The following is a 22,322-nucleotide window of genomic DNA, read 5'->3' on the forward strand; positions in this document are numbered from 1 at the left end:
TGTCTCATACGGAGCCATAACGTGAGCTACAAGGTAATGGAGCCTTTTATTAGATGTTGTGTTTCTTTAGAAATAAACACAAATGAATGGGAGTCAAGGGGATGCTAAAGGCAGGTGAAGGGTTGTTAGCATCAAAATGGCGCCGTAGGAGCTACTTGTTCTGAAGAGAGGCTTACCCCCTTGGGGTAGACGCTCCATAGTCTTGCGCCATCTTGAAATACGTAAGCCGGTAAGGGACAAACTGGTCATACGCCTTTTGCGTTTTCGCACCAAAAAATCAAAAAGTTTTCGCACCATTCAAAATCTAAATTTCAGGAACCGGAGTCCTCTTCTATGCCAAGAAAAAGGATATTGAAAAGAGCAAAAGGCCGGCTTTTTGAAGCATAAAGGCTCCCGTAGCTGTAATACATATTCGGAACTGGTTGGCGCGAGAGAGTTGATTACGACAATGATCTCAACGCCAAATGGGAGAAATTCCGACACATTGGATCTTTCAGAATGAAAAGTAAAAGTACTCATTATTGTTATTGATGCATTTCAATGTGGCAGGTGGTCAAAGTGCAGCTAACGTTAAACTACTTTCTGTATTGTTACATAAGGAGTTCTACTACTGTATCATGGGTTGTGTGTTGTTAGTAAAATCTTAACAGTCACACATCTGTTTAAAAGTAGCCACATCTTGATCATGTGTGTTGCTGTTGATCAGCCTTTTACTATTAAATGTCTATTACAGCTGCTTAGCATGTTGAGGCTGCAGCACCATTTCATTTAAGTACAATACCATTTGTAAAGTATCTTCAATCACTTTTAACCTGTATCTTTTCTTTATTGTGGTTTCCTATAATATTTCCCATAGAGTTTTATAGCATTTTGTATTATAGCGGTGCACAGGAGCGTCAGTGTGTATCTGCTGTGCCAGGAAGATTTTTTGAAAGAATCTTACTAAGTTTCAGATGCAGTTTTTTGCACCAGTGAGATCTACTTCACCTGCAAAATGTCAAAAATGAAAACACAAGTTTGTCTCTTTTTCAGTCTTGATGTCTTGCTCCTTTTGTCTGAGAAGTTGGGGCACAATTGTCTTATAATCCACCCATGGCTGTCAGATAAATGTAGTGTGGAAGTGGAGTGGAAGTATAAAGTTGCATGAAATGGAAATACTCGAGTGCAACTACCAGTACAACACTGCAGTAAAACAAGATATTACTTTGGGTCTCCCTGCAGATACACGGAGCTAAGCTGCACCTTCATTTGGTCTTGGTTGCTTTATAACGTAATGTGGGAGCTGTAACTGTGTGTGCATGTGATAAGAGCATGCTACAGTCGGTGATGGCTGTACAAATGAGCTGGTCTAAATTGGCAGAGGAGTGATTTGGCAAAGGGTTGTCTTGATTTCCCTTAATGGAGGATTTGTTTAAATATGACTGACAATAGACCAGTGGTGGAAAAAGGACAAATACCACTCTGTAAACATACTGTGATACATGTCAAAATCCTGCATTGAAAATGTTACTGATATAGAAGTAAGTAACTGTAAAATGAGGTAAATCTACTTAAGATATTAAAAGTAAAAGTACTAAATGCAGAAAAATCCTCCCATTTTAGAAAGTGTAAAGGATCCAAGTCTGATCATTTCAGCTGGACTTGTAGGCCCTTATATTGTTGGGTACTTTAATTTATAATAAAACATCAGATTTCATGACTACGTGTGTTTTGTGGGCAAAAATCCAAATGTGTAAAGCAACTAAAGCTGTCAGAAGAATGCAGTGGAAGGAAAACTCCAATATTTCTTTCTGAAATATAGAGTAGAAGTGGCATGAAAAGATAAGACTCAAGTAAAGTACAAGTACCTCAAGATTTGTGCTAAAGTGCAGTACTTGAGTAGATGCACTTAGTTACATTCCACCAGTGATATCAAAAGATATCAAAGTTGAGCTATCTCGTCCAAAAAACAACAAGCGTGTGATCCACCAGCGAAGGGGGTTAGTTAACCATCAACCAGAGAGAGACACTCCACCTCTCCCCCAGTTAGAGACTCCGCTGTCACTCACTGGTCTCCTCTCTGACACCAGTATATGTCCCCATCACACGCAACTGGGCTACCTTGCTACGGGGCGGAGCTAGGCTGAGGGGGGGTTAGTGGAGGTGTGTTGGGGTGTGGGAAAGGAAGGAGGAGGAGGAGAAGGAGGAGGAGGAGGAGGGGGACACATTAGCTTCTTGGACAAGTCCTTCTGCCCCACTGTCAGGTTAGTTGAGATTTTGTTTGTCCAAAGCGTTGGCAGCAGACATGGACATGGCAGACTACAGCGAGGCTCTGGACCCGGCCTACACCACCCTGGAGTTCGAAAACATGCAAGTGCTCCCCTTGGGCTCAGGTGAGTCACGTATATGCAGCTCTGGAGTTGAACTTTGAAACTTTTACTGATTTAAAACTTTGGTCAGGAGAGGACGGAGGGAGTTGTGGCAGTGAAGTGAAAAAAAGGGGGTCGTTTGGCCATCTGCTTGCAGAGGGATGATCACATGCTGTGGTTTTCTTCTTCTTCTTCTTCTTCTTTATATCACCTCTAGGCTGGGCGCATGGGTCAAACATTAAGATACCTTGATTTACGAGCCTTTATTCCCCAATGAGATAGCGCCATTTGGTCGAAGCCATTTGAACCTGTTTGAGCTTGTGGAGGGAGGGGGGGGGGGGGGGGGGGTCACATTGGTTGCACTGGATTTATATTCATCCTCTGATGAAGCAGTAAGTTGAGTATCAGGATCATGCATCTCCTTTTACATATGGTGTGTTCCCACAGAGCCTACAAAGAGGACAAAACGGGTTCACAATGACACCCAACTTATTTATATATGCAGTCTCCCATGACATCTGGCTGCGATCCTGGTTCTAAAATTCCCAACAAGAACTCAGGAAAAGGGAAGCTTTGCAGGAAACATGACTTACCACTCAACTTTCCCATCGCTTACATGTTCCCACTCTATAACAACGTCTCATGAGTCAGCCTGACATCTTTAATCAACAGCAGGACATGCTGCTTGATTGATTGAGCCAGTCTGGTGACTAAAAAGAAAACTGTCTCCAGTGATTGCCTTTTTCTGAGGCAATCAAGCCGACATCAATTGTGCTCTGTTGACTCTGTCTGAGCTACTCAGGCAGGTTGACAGATCCTCACAAGTTCTCCTGGGTTTGATCAGCCGTCAATGGAGCTGATCACCGCGTTCACTCTGAGCCGTTCACACCGTCTTAAGTCAAACCACATCAACCATATTTCTTGATGCCATCTAATTAAGCTTTTATGAAATGGTTTTGGGTCTCAAACTGCTGAACTAAAAGCCAGCTGAGATGACATTTATTTAATTGACTGGGATGACTCTGCAGTATATGTCAGAGCAGGGGTCTTCAATGGACCCCTTAACTGAGAGACAAACCGATCAGGGACCCCCTACTACATATCTTGAATAAAATGAAGTTGCATATTAAACTGGGCCTACAATAACATGCAGGGCGGCTTGAAGCCTTTGTACATACGTTTTAGTGCATAGAATACTAAGCTATTAAAAACGATTGTTATGTTATATGTTGTTATCATATCTGTATGATTTTATAAATCCTATTTTAATGTTAAAAACACATTTGACACAGTGAATGCTAGGGTTACCTGTATCTGTGGGTGGCTACCTTAGAGACTACCTTACCTATAGGCAAGTAACAATATCATTAATTTTTTTTCACAAATAGGCTGATTTATATTTGCTAATATGTTGGATTCATGTTAAGACATTTTGAAAAAACTTAAACTCTAAGTAACTCTAAGGGGGAGGGGGGGGGGGCAGACCCCCTGTTGAAGATCTTATATATATTATTTATAATATGATATTTATTTGTGTATGCATTTTTTTAGTACTTTTACATTCAGGTATGGCACAGCAAGTTCCATTGTACACAAGCTTGTGCAATGACAATAAGGTCTGTTCTGTTTTCTCTCTCTCTCTCTCTCTCTCTCTCTCTCTCTCTCTCTCTCTCTCTCTCTCTCTCTCTCTCTCTCTCTCTCTCTCTCTGTGTGTCAGACTCTTCGCCGACTGAAAGCACCAACATGAACGCGAGCGGCCACCTGGGGGCGGGCAGTCTTTGTGCCATATGTGGAGACAGAGCCACCGGCAAACACTACGGGGCCTCCAGCTGTGACGGCTGCAAGGGCTTCTTTAGACGCAGCGTCCGCAAAAACCACATGTACTCGTGCAGGTGAGGAGACGCCTGCAACTCAAAGTTTCTGATACAGTCGATGAAGGGCCACTGAAGCAAGGCACCGCACAAGTAGTCGTGCCAGGGAAGCCAGTCCATGTGTGAGGGAAATAGAGGCAATGAAGTTGTTGCTTGTCTCAGTAAATTGGCTACAACTAATCTGCAGATCTTAATTTATTCATCTAGTTTTTTATAAAATGTCATACAATAGGGAAAAATGACTATTGTAATTTCCCACAGCTCAAATTGACATCCTGTGTTTGTCTGACCAATAGTCTAACATCCAAAAATATTTTGAAGAATGAAGAAAATTATTAAATTCTCACATTGGAGAGGCTGGAAACAGCATTTCTTGCTTTAAATGAACTCTAAAAGGATTCTTAGATTGTCAAAATTTTTGGCAATCACTTTCCTGGCAATCTATGAATCGACCAATCTCATTCAAGTGTCTTTTTCGATGCTGTGGCAGCATAAAGAAACTCATCACACTCATTTTCCAGGTTCAACAGACAATGCATCGTAGACAAAGACAAGCGAAATCAGTGCAGATACTGCAGACTGAAGAAATGCTTCAGAGCCGGCATGAAGAAAGAAGGTAGGAGCCTCTTTAGGTTTTCCAAGCTCGCTGACTCAATCTGTCCACTCACTCTATATGTGTCTTTGTGGAATAACAGAGAATGTCCCTTCTAATTAGCAAACCACCGTGAGCTGTCCATGCTGAATTGACGTGACTCGACGGGTGTGTTGCAATCCCCACGAGAGTATTACTTTGTTAATGATCACTCAGTGGAGCGCTGAAGTCTCTAACCAGCTTATGCTGAGCAAACATTTCTGAGCTTTAATAGCCATATACTGATAAACATGACAACCTAGAGAGACTTATTTTTCTTTTAAATGACCCAGCCTTCTTTGTGTAACAAAGTGATGGAGAAAAAGACACATTTTCCCTAATTTTTGCGTGTGTCCTAATTTACGTCACTGCATGAAATTGGCACTTTTTTCTCAGAATACAGCTGCAGCAACGGCCGCAAGTTCGACTCCGACCTGCGGCCCTTTGCTGCATGTCAATCCCCCTCTCAGTCCCCTTTCATGTCTTAAGCTGTCCTTTAAAATTACCCCAAGTAACGAAAGAATATAGCTGCTGCAGCAGTGCTGACCCTATAAATGTGTGTGTATGTGTGTGTGTCTTCAGCTGTGCAGAATGAACGAGACAGAATCAGCACCAGGAGATCCAGCTACGAAGACAGCAGTTTACCGTCCATCAATGCACTCATCCAGGCAGACGTCCTGTCCAGACAGGTAAGACCGGCTGAATCGGGTTAGGGAATCATATCTGGCGCCAACACAATCACAAGGACATGACATATCTCCAATTCATCATTTAACCCTCCTGTTGTCCTCTGGGTTCCGCATGACCCATTTTCATAAAGTTTCTATGTCAGAATCAGCTTTATTTGCCGGGTACGAAGACCTATAAGCGGAATTTGACTTAGGTTGGAGGAAGCCTCTGGGATACCAAAAAAACTCAAAAATTGTCTAATTTATTCAATTCTTTTTAGCGTTTGAAGAAAATAATTCATAAAAGAATGCTGAAAAAAGTGACAAAAACATCTTGAGAAGCTTCAGGAACGTGGGGTAAAGTAAAGTCATTTGCTAAAGATATTAAAGTGTTGAAAAAGAAGATGGAAATAAATTAATTTAAATTTTGACCCAAAAAAACAAAAAGTTGGATGGCCGACAGGAAGACAACGCAAGGATGATTTAATCATTTAAAACACGTCATCATCATTTCTTTGACCCTTGGTCACTTTTTTTCAACATTATTATCACTTTTTTTTCGAAATTTTGTCACTTTTTCAATGTTGTGGGGGCTTTTTTTGACGTTCTTGCCAAAGTTTTGATATTTGTATTTTTGGCGGCCCATTTTTTGTGCCAAAAAAAAATGAAATGTGGTCAAATGTGACCCCAGGACAACATAAGGGTTAATCACACAATTTCAGAAGGTACAATAATGATGGTATGTACAAGGATCCCCAAATCAGCTACTGAAAGCCTTTTGGAGAGGGGGCCTGATAACAATGAACATACACTAAAAACTCCACATTCCCATGTCCAGATCACCTCCCCCGCTCCTATACTCAACGGCGACATGAGGACCAAAAAGATCGCCGCCATCACAGACGTGTGTGAGTCCATGAAACAGCAGCTGTTGGTTTTAGTGGAGTGGGCCAAGTACATCCCAGCCTTCTGTGACCTGCCCCTGGATGACCAGGTAAGACTCAGTGTACATAGTTGTATAGACACTCTGGTCACTCATCAACCGGTCGGCTGCAAAAACCATAGTGTGGGCTGCAGGCTCAGGGGATATGTTCCTCCAAAATAAACATGAAATATAGTGGGGAAATAAGGAGATGCATTCAATACAACAAGATTATATTAAACGCAAAACCTCAAACTCTTCAACCAGAGTGATCAATGTATTTAAATCCTGAGTTAGAACATGATGAGCTGGTTTTACAGTTGTATCCTTTCTAGATTAAAAAAAAAAGATAGGCGCTGAATCATTAACAGTGTCTTGGTAACTGATTTGCCGATGTTATATGTTATATCACTGAGGGAGTCTTCTGCCAAAAGACACTTTCTTTTCAGAAAGGGATATAGAACTACTGGTGCAAGGTAACTAAGTACTGTGCTTTAGAACAAATGTTGAGGTACTTTACTTGTCATGCCACTTTCTACTTCTACTCCGCTACATTTCAGAGAGAAATATTCTACTTTTTCCTCCTCTACATTCAAAATAATCTGTTTGAAATGCACCTTAGTATCTGTTCTGACAGCACTTTATTCTCTACCACACTATTTTATTGTAAAATATGGATACTTGAATACTTTTACTTAATTACCATTTTTAATGCAGGACTTTTACTCCTGTCAGAGTACTTTTACAGTGTCCATACTAATACGTCCACACTGTAAATGATGGCTGTGAAATCTCCAGTTGTTTACTTTAGATTTCACAGTAACACAACTGTATATGGTTTTTACAGTACATCACAACTATGTTGACATGACAAAATAACAGTAGTCTAAGTTTTACAGTGGAAATCGCAGTAGTCAAAGAATTACTGTAAGAAATCACAACATAGCCACTATACTACTGTAAATAGTAAAGTAAACTACTGTAATTTTACTTCTTTTATCTTATGTCTTGTTTAATTGTTTTTATTTGTGTATTTTACAACGAATACATAAAATACTGTAAATGGAAGTATGGTACCTTTACTGTAAAAAAAAATTCAAAGTAACTTGCTGCCAATTGTTGCCATAATTACTGTAAATTTTACCCTAAATTTCTTACAGTGCATGAACTGACTGTGTTGCAGGTGGCGTTGCTGCGAGCCCACGCCGGGGAACAGCTCTTGCTCGGCGTTGCGAAGAGGTCCATGCTTTACAAAGACATCCTCTTGTTAGGTAAAACAGACACATGATGGAGTTTTTTACCCAACTCATATTGCCCAATTAGGATTTAAAAAACCCATTGTCTTATCCTGGACTAAACCTAAAATGTCTTGTCCCTGCAGGAAATGACCACATCATTCCTAGGAACTGCCCGGAGTTGGAGGTGGGCCGGGTAGCGGTGAGGATCCTGGATGAGCTGGTGCTTCCTTTCCAGGACCTCCAGATGGATGACAACGAATACGCCTGCTTAAAAGCCATAGTTTTCTTTGACCCAGGTACTATTACTGACTCATCTAAGAGCTGGAAAGGGTACACGAATATTCTGTTTTAAAAGAGTACTATTATTTACTTTGATGAACTTTTACTTAAGTGCAAGTAAAATTACCGGTTTAAAAATGCAAAAGTAGCTCATTTTAAATGTATGCCTGGATAGCTCACCTGTTGGAGCGGGCGCCCCATGTGCTTGGGCGCACCGGGCGCATGTCATCCCCTCTCTCCCTCTCTCTCTCTCCCCTTCTCTCTCTCTCTCTCTCTCTCTCTCTCTCTCCCCCTCTCTCTCTCTGTCTCTCTCTCTCTCTCTCTCTCTCTCTCTCTCTCTCTATCCCCTTTACACATCTTCAGCTGTCATACATAATAAAGGCCTAAAATCCCCAAAAAGAAAAAGAAAAAACGTACTCAGAGTAAAATTTACTTAGTTACTCTTTAACAGTGGGGGGAGACATACTTTTTCATATTTATACTTATTTTCTTTATACTAATTATGCTTATTCAATTAAATCGCATTGTAAATTGACTTTTGCGATTTGATGAGGGCATTCATTTTTTTTATATCTCAGTAACGGATGTGAATTAAAATGTAGCAGAAGAAAAATACTTCAAACAAAACCTACTTAGGTAAAAGTAAAATTACAGTTAAAAAAGAACTTTAAAAAGGAAAAGTACACAGAAAAGCCACGCGAGTACAGTCGCCTGAGTAATTGTAATTTGTTACTTTCCACCTCCATGTGTTAGCTATACATACAGACAAAAAGGTTCCAACCCAATAAGTCTTTGCAAACACCCCCCCTGCTTTTATTCGCCCACAGACGCTAAAGGTCTGAGCGACCCTGGAAAGATCAAGCGGATGCGATACCAGGTCCAGGTCAGCCTGGAAGACTACATCAACGACCGGCAGTACGACTCGCGGGGCCGCTTCGGAGAGCTGCTGCTGCTGCTGCCCACGCTGCAGAGCATCACCTGGCAGATGATCGAGCAGATCCAGTTTGTTAAACTCTTCGGCATGGCCAAGATCGACAACCTGCTACAGGAAATGCTGCTCGGAGGTGAGCCCTTTCACATCAATGGTAACCAACCATGACCTCTGACCTTATAGGCTTTGGGTCAGTATACAAACTTTATGTGTACATAGACCAGAGGCGCCCAAATCCTTTCATATGTAGGGCCAAATATTTATCTGGATGGCAGGCCACGGGCCTAAAAATAACCTTAGAATGTAATATATTTAGTGAAATAACATTTTAAATCTAAAATCAAATTTCAAAATAATAACCAGGATTTATGCAGGTTTCATTATGTCAAATTTAAGACTTTTTAAGACTTTTCAAGTTCTTTATGAATGTAATTTGAGTCCCATATCACAACATTAATGTACAACGAATGAGTCACAAAAGTAATTGCAAAGCAATAACATTTCTTCAAATTAAATTAAAGCGACACACAATACTACAAAACTGTACATATACAGCAAATTGTATTTGGACTATGAAAAGAAAGACTACAACACCAGGAAATAATATGTTTTTTATAATAGGCATTAGAGGTAGTGTTACATGGACGTTGGAAGGTTAAGAAGATTAATCTGTTTAAAATGATTTAAGGCCTAAAACACAATAAATTAGCCTATTTAAGACTTTTAAAGGCTTAAAATTTGGATTTTGAAACCCAGCGGAAACCCTAATAACACTGCCTTTAGGTCAATTTATTAATTTGCAGAGATGATCTATGAACATTTATTTCAAAGGAAAGACTTTCTGACTGAAACATTAATTTGAAACAGCTGTTTCGTCCACCGTTGTAAAAGTGGAACTTCACCAGCACTGTGCTTTTTACATTCCAGTTTAAGTTTTGTAGTCGTAATGGTTAGGTTTAAAAAAAAATCTTTTTAGAGCACTTTTGTAATAAGAGGGGAATTTGTCCGAAACTTGGCCCACGGGCCCCAAATTGGGATACCTTGATATAGACTATAGAGGAATGTAGCATTACTAGTGTGGTCACACACCCTGGAACTCCAGATCCAGAAATCGCAAGAGCACATTTTGTATTTACTCAGCAAGTAATTCTGCTCATTAATTACACTATGACAAATTTAAGGTAAAATTTACAGTAATTTACTGGCAACAACTGTCAGCAAGTTACTGTGAATTATTTTCATAGTAAAGGTACCGTACTTCCATTTACAGTATTTTATGTATTCATTGTAAAATACAAAACAATTAAACACAACAGTAAAATACAGTAGTTAACTTTACTATTTACAGTTCTATAGTGGCTATACTGTGATCTTTTTTACAGTAATGCTTTGACTACAGTGATTGGAGTGATGGCGGGGGGGAGGAGTGGACTGAACACCCAGGGCTCTCATGTGAGGAGGGCCCAAACAGATGCTAGAAAAAGAATAGCTGTGGGGTCCAGGGCTTTCTAGGCTAGTGGTCACTTGCACGCTGCAGTGAATTGAGACCGACTGTTTATTTGTGTTTTTTGTCTCTCAGGTTCGGCCAATGAGGCTCCACACGCACCTCACTCCCTGCACCCTCACCTGGTTCAGGAACACCTCAGCAGCAGCAACATTATAGTGACCAGCAACATGCCAACGCCCATCCATAACTGTCAAATCTGTAAGGACAAAAACACAAATGTCAAGTACAACCGTTCTGGCATCTAATTTTAATTGTCCACGTTTTTTCACTGACATACAGTAGGGAAACCGGGACATTTTTGTCGATCTGTGTGATCAGAAGAATAATTCCAAGTGAACAGACAATCAAACATACTTTAATGAACAGTCAAGTCTCCGTCACCTAGCTCCATGTGCAGGTAACTGCACATGCAGGTAACTGCACATGGAGCAGTGTTACCTGCATTAATCTTGCAGCTGAAAGGACAAACTTGCAAAGGCTTGGCAGAATAATCCTCTAAATTCTTCATGGGAACTAATCTGGCTTATTTTGTCAAAGAGAACTTCTGTTATTGTTTCTTAACATGTTTAATGCTCTGAGAAATTTCACAAAAGTGCTTATTCCTTTATCTGAAAATTGTGTTGTGCCCCAAAAACATGTTATACCACAAAATGGTAAAAATACACCTTCTTATGCTACAGTTTCTAACTCGCTCCTGTTCTTTTGTGTTCTACTTTCAGCTACTCCTGAAACCCCAATCCCGTCTCCGCCTACTGCCTCCAGCTCAGAACATTATAAACTGGCTCAGGGGGTCATAGCCACCGTGCCCAAGCACCCGACCTCCATCCCTCAGCCTACTATTACGAAGCAAGAGGCCATCTAACGGTCCTCTAACCCTGTTTCTTTTTTTTCTTTTTTATTGTGCTAAACCAGGGTCTTTATATATAAGTTTATACATTAACAGCAATGAAGCTGTTATCTTGACTGAAACAATAAAGTTGTTAAATATAGAATATGATTGCAATTATGTCCCTTGCAGATTGCTGTTTTTCTTCAGGGATCTATTTGTTCACACATGCAGCTGCAGTTGAGCTCCACAGCTCAGCGAAAGCCAGAAAAAACTATAAGCATCAAACCTATCCTATTGTTGTACATATGTAGTTTTATTATTGGGTAACATCACTTCCTTGAGCATGGCCTCAGTGTGTGCAGCAAGGCTCATGTTAGACATGGTGACGTGATCACGTCAGTATTTTATGAATGTTACAGGAGGCCTTACATTGTCATGTATTTAGTATTGCACAGTATTTTATTTTGTTGTCATTAGTTTTGTCAACTTCCAGTCAGGAAGTCAGTAAATTCTCATTTTATCAAAACTTAAAGGAGAATTCCGGTCAATTCCAGCATGTAGCTCTGTTGTCTGTAAATGTGGAGGTCTGTCAGTCGAGAGAAAAACTAACCAATCAGTGCTGTCTACACCGGGTTATCCTCCTGCTAGAGTTAGCACCCAACAGGCTCAAACAGGGCAAGTTTTAAAACGTGTTTTTAGCCTTTAAACATGTTCAAAATCTCATTACAAGTGCCTACCCATGTGGAGTGATTCCATCCAAGTAAACACAGCAAATTTGACTGCAGTAGAAAAGTTGTGGTAATTCAACCAGTGCACAGACCTCTGTTTTTTTCCTGTTTTCTGATGAAGTCCACACTAGTTTAAACAGGCTTTTCTGTCAGATCTGCTGCAGTCAGATTCACTGTGTTCCCATGGAAGGAATCACTAGACATGGGTAGGCACTTTTAATGAAATTTTGAACATGTTTAGAGGCTAACAACACATTTAAAACTTGCCCTGTTTCAGCCTCCTGGGTGCCAACGCTAGCAGGAGGATAACACGGTGTAGACAGCACCGCATGTTTTCATATTTTTCTCTACTGACAGCACTCCACATTCACAACCAATTGTGTTGAAATTGACCGAAATTCTCCTTTAAGGAAATCACTTGAACGAGTTCAGCTTTCCAACATTCTGTGACAAGACTAAAATATATGTGGTTGGTGTTATTTACTGGAAAAACACATTGCCAGTAGTAAAATTGAACGCATTAAAATTTACACCAAGGACTCTTTCTACACATAGTGAGCTCTGTGGTGCCACTTTGTAAAAGTCCCAGGCAGACACACTGAAGAAGTTTCCCAATAGTGTGTTGTATTGGTTTTTAAAAATATAAATTATATATTTTGTTTAGTTGGTTGTCATGGTTTAACTGATGGAATAAATGATGCCTTGTAACCTCTACTGCCTTACAAAAACAGGCAATGCTTCGCCTTAAAATGTGAACACAAATTAATAAATCTTAAGATTTATTTTTACATTGCATTTTCTGCAGACCATATTTCAGACTATATGTAATAATGAGACAATGGTTTTCTGAGGAGTGAATGTTGCAATTCGCTGACAAGTACATACAGAAATCAGACAAGATGGAAAATGGGTCCAACGTGGCAGTGCTGCTTGTTCACTGATAGCCTAACGCAACATGTTGCCTCAGACTCGGATCAGATAAAGTGCCATAAAATCATTATAGATAGCACTGATTTGGAGAGGGAGAGGGATTGTCGACATGTCAAGGATTTATTTCACATTCCAGTGAAACAAATCTGTAGCTGTTATCAATGTGCTGCATTTAGCAGGAGGTTTGACTAAGAAAACAAGTGGAAGCTTCAGACGTGATAGTCATCCTCGAAGGGAGAGTAGATTAAAAAGTACTTTGATTTTACAAAAATACAAACATCTTAGCATACGTACACATGACTAGGTCTACATTAGGATACATGAGATGTATTAGTATTAAGAATTAATTTTATATTCACAGTGAAAAACATATCTGACAGATCCTGAGACGATGGATCCTATAGTGACAGTATTAGGCCTATGAAGGCAAAACCTGCCATCTACTGAATTCAAGTGCAATTGCTACTTATGATATTTTCCTTGTTGAAAATAAGAACAAACCCGTCTTGTCCTTAAGTAGCTTTTTCATGCATCTATACTATACTTTTCTAAAGGGACTGCTGATAAAATTGAGTCTGTGTGGCTAAATCTGGCACATATACGTGTTAGACTCTGCACTCATGTTGATGAATGTTTGCTGTCCCTTTTAAATAAAGACATTTATATATATATATATGTATATATGTACACTACCGGTCAAACGTTTGGGGTCACTTACAAATTTCCATTTCCCTCCATTATAGACAGGATACCAGCTGATCTGAGTGGGGGGGCTGATCTTTAATGCAATATCTACATTTCCCATTATCAGCAACCATTGATCCAATGTTCCAAAGGCACATTTTGTTTACTAATCTGATATTATTTTAAAAAACTAACTAAGAAAACATTAAACAACCCTTTTGCAATTATGTAAGCACATAATGTCATCTGGAAACTGCTGCCCTGGTTAAAAAAAACAAGGCAACTGATCTCAGCTGGGATTCTGTCTATAATGGAGTCCAATGGAAGTTTTGTGAGTGACCCCAAACTTTTGACCGGTAGTGTATATGTACATATAAAATTAAAAAAACAACAGTTTTGAGGTGACGATAACGTTATACACCTTTGACCATCATCAAAAAAAAAAAAATTGTACTTTTCCTTTTGCTTCTAATACTTAAATACATTTAATATCAGAACAATACTTTTGATTCTTAAGTACAGTACATATCAGATCCTTTAAGACATTTAAGTAATATGCTGAAAAGTTACTTTAACTTCTACTAAAGTTATTTTCTGGTGAGATGCGTGTACTTTTACTCGGGTATTGCTCTCAAGTACTTCATTCAATACTGGAACAAACTAATTAGAAACCAATCAAAAATAGAACAAAGATAGATATACAAATATGCATAAAATAGGCCTACAACTCCACGCAGTATGCATTGAACTGCTGCAGCCTACTATAAAAACACACAGGCTCTATTTTTTCTAATGCCAATTTAATATAATGTTAGTTTGCAACATGTTAGGTTTAAGTGCACTCAAGCTGCGCGAAACAAGAGACGTAGAATGAAGTGTTCGTCTTAGCAAGTAAAATATTGCTAAGTCAGTTAGTCTTTTGTGGGAATGACGTTTTCATTTTAAGATAAACACAAATAAATCAAGAACTCACGAGGCGAAAAAAAACATTTTTATGACAAGGTCCATGTTTCTTTCAGTTCAGTGGCTCATTTCCGAGGGACCAATGAACGCGGCATCACCATCAAAACAACAGACGTTAAACTCGACCGCCCTCGTGCGTCAATTTGGACAAATGAGAGAGCGCAATCTCTCTACCCGGAAAAAGGATTTCCCTGACATGTTCTGTTGTGATTTTTGACACTTTTTCTGGTCGTCGCTATGTTTTCTTGGACATTTTTATCTCTTGCCAGTGGATGCTGATAAAATGCGTTTATGTATGTCCTAGTCGTTGAATGTTGAAAGAATTTTCTGGTTGGTATTCAGTCATTTTTCTGACTTTAGTTCTGTCGCATTGGTTCTGTACTGTAGCAGGTTGTATTAACTAGCTAGCTAGCTAGCTACGTCTCGACTAAGGCTCTGACTAAATGCTGAACAAATACATAGCGTTAGTGCTGTTGTAGGGAACTCTACTACTCTTTTCAGATAGGGAACCTTTTAATTCCAATATACTGCATGTTGTCCTAGTTCTCCACTTTGGTATACTGGTATTAATGGGTGTAAACTGTGTATGTGCTGTGGCGGAAGAAGTATTCAGATTCTCTAGCTACTCTTAAGTTAACGTAGGCTTATAATACCATACTCTGGAAATACTCCCCGGCTAACAATTGTTGGCTCCCAGAACGTTCTGGGAACGTTTGTTTTTGGTTTCGGGGACGTTCCCTGAAGGTTAGGTTTGGTTAGGTTTTGGTTGCATAAGAAAGTTGGTTTAACGTTCTGGGAACGTTAGTTTATGGTTACATCGAACGTTCTCAGAACGTTCCCATAACGTTCCCCTAACCTTGCAACCTTCAGGGAACATTCCCCTTACCTTTAAAAAAAAACAACAACCATTATACCAATTTGATTTTTGCTTTAAACTGTCTGTTCATAAGCATGAATGAATGATTATATATTAGCAGGAATTAATGAATAGACTAACTTAATGGGATGTAAAACTTTAATATACAATATAAAATATATATATATATATACGCGATAATCAGTTTAATTGGCAATATAGACACATAATAGTGTAAAGATAGTGTGCTTAATGGATATTGGAATGATAAAGTACCATATTTTAAAACCTATACTTCACACTGGACTATGGTTACATTTAATAAGAAATTGTTTCACAAAATCTCATAAAATTCTGCTGCATTCATATGTTTGCATTTAACTGCTGTAGATGTTTCAGGTGTTGCTCATTTTAACTGTTTTTTTCTTTATTTAGTTATATACATACATACATTCATATACAAAATCTTTATATTTACATAAGAAATCAAATTTTCCAAATTCAAATAAATATAGCAAAAAAGAGTCATACTACTGTAGGAAAAAAAGAGAAAGAAAATCTTTTATATTGCGATATTCAACAAGATTATTGCATACTTTCCTTGTATCGTGCAGCCCTAATCTGTACTTGCAGTACTTGCAGTACTTGCATATGTACTTAGTTACTCTTGGCGACTGTGTGTGAAAGCTCCAAAAAAAGCTAACCCGGATCTTTCCCAAACAGGTCCACCCAGACCGTCCATGGCCGACCAGCATGAGTCCATCGACCTCAGGTCTCCTCCTCTGGACCCATCAGCAGCTACAGGACACAGCTGGTTCCCCGGACCCCCCCCACCCATGTATTCCTGCACCCTGACCCCCGAGCTGGTGCACAAGGCACGAGAGGAGCTCCAGGAGAAGCCAGAGTGGCGTCTCCGGGATGTCCAAGCACTGAGAGACATGATACTGAAGGTATTAACGTCTCTCACTGTATGTGCCTGTATTTATATACTTTTTTTTGGATCACATTTAAAAAAAATTAAATTTAAAAAATCATAAGCCAGCAGTGTTCTTGTACAGCAGTGAGTTTTACAAATATGAATACATGAATAACCATCAGTGTACAAGATAATTGCACACTGTATACACCATCAAAAGGATAATGATGGTAACTTTTAATCACAATGTGTAGTCTAAAGAATAGGCCAAACTTTTTAAATTTAATAGTGTATTTTTGTTATTGCAAACAAATCCAACAAAAAAATAAAAATCAACAATATTATACTTTGTCTCAAGTACTTTCTGACTTCTCCAGCTGTGGAGTCTTTAAAAATGGGTCAGATATATACACTTAAAAAAAAAATCTTTCTAAAACTCTTGGGTACTTTAGTTTTTGGCAAATGTTACTTAAGGTTTCTTACGTTTTTAAAGACCGACATATTGCTCAAGTGGGTATTTACAGCAGCAGGATGGTGTGGGATTGATTTCAAATACACTAGATTGCCCATATTCATTGTAATAAAGAGTGTATACAACTGTGGCTCACTGTTGTGTTTAATGGACATCAACAGAGCTCTCTGGCATAGAGGAATAGGAAGATGTATCAGGCTTTAGAAACACACACAGACAGTCAATAGGATCAAATCATTGTTGGTGTTTCCATCTATCCATGGGCTTTGTTGACAATGACAAAAATCTAGAATATCGTCAGACTCAGCTCAATTAGATTCCCTTTATTTTGTTGTTTCATTTGCATAATTTTACTGTTTCCACCCTGTTTACCAACTCTTTATCCATTGAGTCAGACTGGTTAAAATTGCACATATTCAATACCTGTTCCTTAACGATACTTTTTTATCAAGAACAATTTTTTATGAAAGAAAAAAACAACATTCCAGATTACGGCACAAATCTTTTTATTTATGTTTCAGCTCCTACTATGTGAGCCCATGTCTGTGTAATGTTGAGTTTTTCCTGTGTCTCTACGACGTGTGACGTCAGACAGCCAATCATAGACCTTATTAGAGTTTGGTAGAAGCATGCTTATTGGCTCACTGACGCTGATGAGATTTACTCGTAAGGTATTGAATGAAGAGACAACGGTCCCTAAAAGTAGTGGTGTGTGTGTGTGTGTGTGTGTGTGTGTGTGTGTGTGTGTGTGTGTGTGTGTGTGTGTGTGTGTGTGTGTGTGTGTGTGTGTGTGTGTGTGTGTGTGTGTGTGTGTGTGTGTGTGTGTGTGTGTGTGTGTGTGTGTGTGTGTGTGTGTGTGTGTGTGTGTGTGTGTGTGTGTGTGTGTGTGTGTGTGTGTGTGTGTGTGTGTGTACATATATATATATATATATATTCCCATCACTCTTTAGGAACAGCCCAACCTCAGGACCCGGCTGGACGACGCCTTCCTGCTGCGCTTCCTGCGGGCCAGGAAGTTTGACTATGACCGTGCCCTGCAGCTGCTGCTCAACTACCACGCCGGCCGTAAGGCTTGGCCGGAGGTGTTCCAGGACCTGAAGCCATCCACAGTGAAACACGTCCTGGACCTGGGCTTTCTCACGGTCCTGCCACAGCCCGACCCCAACGGGAGATACATCCTCTGTCTCCGGCCAGGTTGGTGACTCCTTTATCTTCACTGGAGAGTTCAGCAGTTTAATAAGGATTTAACCATTTTATAGTGTCACATTACCAGACCTTACTGGCTACACCACACATGCATTCTGGCATAGCAGGAAAAAAAAATACGATCTGTTGCATTTGTTTACATTTCTTTAAACCAATCAAAATGGTCTTGACTCTGCAAAATAGTCTCAGGAAGGAACTTGTTTTGGTGGAACATTTGCACCCCGCCAAAGAAAATGACCCATCCAATATTAAATGAAGTTAACTGTTCACACACTACGGTAACATGAGCTAATTAAATCAGCTGATCCATTGTCAATTATTCCCTAAAAGAACCAAGCAGTCCTGCCCCATTTTTTTCAAAACTTTTACACAACATTTTTAGCATGTAGCTTGCTAGCTTGAAGTTTCTTCTTGTCCCTAAACGGACAGCGTTTTGCAGGGCGAGAGACATTGGGAGACAGTCCATACTAACCAGTTTATAAATACTGTTTTCCCCTTAGCTGTCCTATTCAGTAGACCTCGGACTTGGTGTACTTTTTTAAAATTCTTAAGAACATACTGTGTGACTAATTCCTCCAGTACGGGCTTTACTCATGATGTGCACTTACTCAACTCATTCAACTCCTTCTCATTCTACAGGGAAATGGAAACCAAATGATTATCCATTTGTTGACAATGTGAGGGCCCTTTATCTGACTCTGGAGAAGCTGATCCAGCCGGAGGAGACGCAGGTGAACGGTATTGTGATCTTAGCCGACTACACCGGAGTGGGCATGTCCCAAGCGTCCAATCCAGGCCCGTTCCTCGCCAAAAAAGTTGTAAGCATCCTTCAGGTGAGAAACACAAACATCGGGGGATGTAATGACCCTTTCATGTTGTCTGAATTAAATGTGTTTCAAAATGACGTTAGCAAATAACTATTTGACGCTAAAAACGGCACGTTTTGAAGACAATGTGGATGGTGCAACAAGGCAGGCCTGCTTGGTTCTTTCAGGGAATGACTGTAAAGATTTACAAAGAATATGTTTACGGTATTTGCTGTCTAACTGGGACATTTTGGAGCCGATTGGCTTGGATTTGCTATGGAAAAAATACACAAGGCAATACACTGGTAAGAGCATGTATTTAACCATGGATCAGCTAATTGAAATAGCTCATGCTACTGTGTTGGTTTTAAACTCTTGTCGATGTATGAGGACTATGGTTACCTGGTCCTCAGATCTCTGCAGGGTAAATCCAGACAGCTAGCTAGACTATCTGTCCAATCTGAGCGCCGTCCGGCGCTTAGCATCACCCAAGATGATTGTGATTGGTTTAAAGAAATGCAGATAAACCAGAGCATGTAATACATCATCCCAGAGTGCCGTGTGGCTGGACAGACCTTCCTCCACAGCAGCGTGGAGGATAGTCTGACAAAGCGAGACTATTAACACACTGACTATGGAGAAGTGGCAACTTCAAAACTCTTCAAAAAAGCTGAACAGGCATATTTACATAAAACACATTTGAAATGGAGAGTGTGTAATAGTTACATAAAACACATCTGAAATGTAGTGTGTGTAATATTTACATAAAACACGGATGAAATGTTTGACAAGGACCAGCTGTGACGGTTCTGAACGCAGTTTCTCTTCTAATTCACAGGACGGCTTTCCAATCAGAATCAAGGCCGTTAACATAATAAACGAGCCCATGATCTTCAAAGGCATCTTCGCTATAATAAAGCCCTTTCTGAAGGAGAAGATGGCAGAGAGGGTAACTACTGAGCATGACTCTTCTGTTTGAAACAAAGGACCATTTCAAAAATGTGTGCAGAATAGAAGGCTAAGCATTTTTTCTTTTCAGGGGAATGAACTCAAGCCAAACAACTTGTATTTTCCCAAATGTCCTGAGCAGGGGTTCCTTTTGTGTTCATTCAATACATTTTAGTATACAGTATTTATTTTAACAATCAGCAGATACAGCGACATTAGTATTAATTTTACTTAGAAAATGTATGTCTAGTAATAAGTGTAGCTCTGATTTGCGCTCCACCATCTCTGAGAGAATAATCTGGCTCTCTAGCTGCTAAATGCTCCGCTATGTTCCCCAGCTAGCTGCTAACTGTATCTTGCTGCTGTACAGTTGGTTTTTAGAGCTTTTCAACTGAAAACAGCTGAAAGCGTTGGTATGAGAGTAAAAATCAGTAAAGTTATGGAAGCTGTAAAACCAAAACAACGGGCATAAAGAAGCCATAAATCTCACCAGAGCTGAGATGATGCTGCAGAGTTGGGTGATAATTCTTTGTGGGTTTAATGAGTAATGTCTCTAAGTTCACATAAAATATTGATCACAGCCACTAGGACTGCACCATATGAGGAGAAGATGCAATAATGTTGGATATCGTAATGACAATGCTGCTCTCAGTATTCTACTCAAATACAACAAATTGCTTATTGAATTAAAAACAAATGAGAGTCAACAAATACAAAAATAAATCTTTGAGTGTCTTTTGAGATATGACGCAGTCTTTCGTCATGTGTTTATTGCTTATTGTTGATATGACGATAACAATAAAGAACAACATACTGTGCAGCCCTTATAGCTACTGGGAGTAATGAGTGTGAAGATGAGACTGATGACGTCCCTGACAGTCTGTGCTGTCTCCCCCCACAGTACATCCTCCACGGCTCCGACCTGCGCTCCCTGCACCGGAACATCCCCCGCTCGGTTCTGCCCGAGGAGTACGGCGGCATCGCGGCCCAGCTGGACTTGTCTGCGTGGTCGAAAGTGCTTCTGAACTGCGAGGAGGAATTCATAGTGGAGTTCTGCCAGCCGGATCCACTAGAGGGCGTGGTGCTTCCAGACGCCATGCTGTTTGAGGGACAGCAGGACGACGACACCTTCAGGGGGCTGCGCTCGCAGCTCTACTACTGTTACTGATGCACACACGCCCACCACTGAGACGCTTTCTGCTTCATCTCAAACACGCGTGTAGACTTTTACAGGGCAAGTTGCAGATATTATACATGATTTATTTGACCAACTCAGCAGCACTACTACAGGTAGATACATATATATATATATAGGTAGGTACAGCATTCAATCCTGGTTCCAAGGCAGCTGCCGGCTCTGGCGAAGAGGCTTCTGACATGCGCCTGTGCATGTTTAGCCATTATTGGTGGCCCTTCTGCGTAGTTATGTCTGGTACTTGAAGGATAAGTTCACATTTTTTCAATAGTCAGGCGCCCATATGTACACTGAAGCATGTCATTATTCCTCTTGTCCATACTGAACGTTAAAGGATCCCTTCCTAATGTGCTACCAACGTAAGAGATGGGGAACAAAATCCACAGTCTTTGTTGTGGCAGACCTCTCGCCATAGCACTGCTGAGGAAGGTCCGGCAACAGGAGCATACATTCTGGGATAGGAGAAAAACTGCTCTGGGGTTGTTTGCATTTCTGTAGACCAATCGCTGTTGTCCCGGGCGGCGCTAAGCTCCGGAGCGGCCCTGCCTCTTGCAAAACATTCTTGGGAAGGAAGTAGTTGTGTAGGTGCACCCCGCAAAAGAAAATGCCACATACAATATTACAGAAGTTCACAGTTTACATAATTGAATACAGTAAGGTGAGTTATTTAAATTAGCTGATACATGGTTAAACCTCAGTAGCTCTTACCAGTAGTGTTCATTTTGTCACCTATTTTTAATTTAGTATTAATCTTGTGCCAAACGTCCTTGTTAGTTTTAGTCATATTTAGCCATTCACATGTTTTTTTGTTAGTCAAGTTTTAGACTAAAAGTCTTGTCATTTTTGTGTTCTTCATCCTCAGCAACCCACCAATCAGTATAAAAAACATCCCAGTTAGAGAGGAAACGCCGTAAACTTATTCTTTTTAAATCTCTACAGTCATTTGCCAAAAGAACCAAGCAGGCCTGCCTTGTTGCAACATCCACATTTTCTTCACAACGTTCCAGATGTAGCGTTGCTCAGAGTTTCCGGTTTAGCTAACCTTGAAATACATTTTTGCACGGAACCCGGAATCTGGATTTGTATCCCAGCACGTTAAAACATGTAGAGATTAATACAAAAGTAACCCCTCTCAGTCATCATTTCATAATTTGCCACCAAGAAGGAATTCTAAAAACAGTTTCTCAAACTGTATATAGAAACTTAAAAAACAACAATAGAGACAGTTTTTTGTGTATGTGTCAGTCTTAAGCATTGCCTTAAACTGTAGATTTCCCTATATATCGTAAATCCAGTTGGAATTGTGTGAACCAAAGCAATATTTGTGTGTATTGTCAAAGCTTGTGTTACATAAGAGTGGATATACTTCTTTGTTGGGAAGTGGAACTGGATGG

The 22,322-nt window shown here is 40.0% G+C and overlaps 2 protein-coding genes across 7 annotated transcripts in view; both read left to right on the forward strand.

Annotated features, from left to right (window-relative positions):
• Positions 1-11,702, forward strand: part of hnf4a (hepatocyte nuclear factor 4, alpha) — a 28,309-nt gene extending 16,607 nt beyond the window's left edge. For 2 of the 4 annotated variants that reach the window (XM_034877155.1, XM_034877157.1), the window contains exons 2-10: positions 4,066-4,240; positions 4,741-4,835; positions 5,433-5,539; positions 6,357-6,512; positions 7,624-7,711; positions 7,822-7,974; positions 8,785-9,021; positions 10,468-10,593; positions 11,115-11,702. In XM_034877155.1, the coding sequence (XP_034733046.1) occupies positions 4,066-4,240; positions 4,741-4,835; positions 5,433-5,539; positions 6,357-6,512; positions 7,624-7,711; positions 7,822-7,974; positions 8,785-9,021; positions 10,468-10,593; positions 11,115-11,257 (1,280 nt within the window). In that variant the 3' untranslated portion in view covers positions 11,258-11,702. Of the gene's footprint in view, positions 1-2,094; positions 2,373-4,062; positions 4,241-4,740; positions 4,836-5,432; positions 5,540-6,356; positions 6,513-7,623; positions 7,712-7,821; positions 7,975-8,784; positions 9,022-10,467; positions 10,594-11,114 lie in introns of those variants that run through there. The other 2 variants (XM_034877153.1, XM_034877156.1) reach the window with 2 other exon arrangements.
• A 2,928-nt stretch (positions 11,703-14,630) lies between these two features.
• Positions 14,631-21,392, forward strand: ttpal (tocopherol (alpha) transfer protein-like). 3 transcript variants are annotated; one of them, XM_034877160.1, is made up of 6 exons: positions 14,631-14,727; positions 16,109-16,335; positions 17,724-17,967; positions 18,619-18,812; positions 19,624-19,734; positions 20,635-21,392. In XM_034877160.1, exons 2-6 carry the CDS (start codon positions 16,126-16,128, stop codon positions 20,899-20,901), a joined length of 1,026 nt encoding a protein of 341 aa, XP_034733051.1. In that variant the 5' UTR covers positions 14,631-14,727; positions 16,109-16,125; the 3' UTR covers positions 20,902-21,392. The 3 variants fall into 3 exon arrangements, with proteins under 3 accessions (XP_034733051.1, XP_034733049.1, XP_034733050.1); XM_034877158.1 differs by having other exon boundaries at positions 14,657-14,859; XM_034877159.1 differs by having other exon boundaries at positions 14,711-14,822.
• The last annotated feature ends 930 nt before the right edge of the window (positions 21,393-22,322 follow it).

Source organism: Etheostoma cragini, chromosome 7 (genome assembly GCF_013103735.1).
Source record: "Etheostoma cragini isolate CJK2018 chromosome 7, CSU_Ecrag_1.0, whole genome shotgun sequence".
NCBI classification, from domain to species: Eukaryota; Metazoa; Chordata; class Actinopteri; order Perciformes; family Percidae; genus Etheostoma; species Etheostoma cragini.

Excerpts from the sequence above, each read along its gene's own strand:
- ttpal (XM_034877158.1), top strand. Across the intron at positions 17,968-18,618 it reads CATCCTCTGTCTCCGGCCAG|GGAAATGGAAACCAAATGAT; the intron begins GTTGGTGACTCC and ends CTCATTCTACAG. Across the intron at positions 19,735-20,634 it reads AGGAGAAGATGGCAGAGAGG|TACATCCTCCACGGCTCCGA; the intron begins GTAACTACTGAG and ends CTCCCCCCACAG.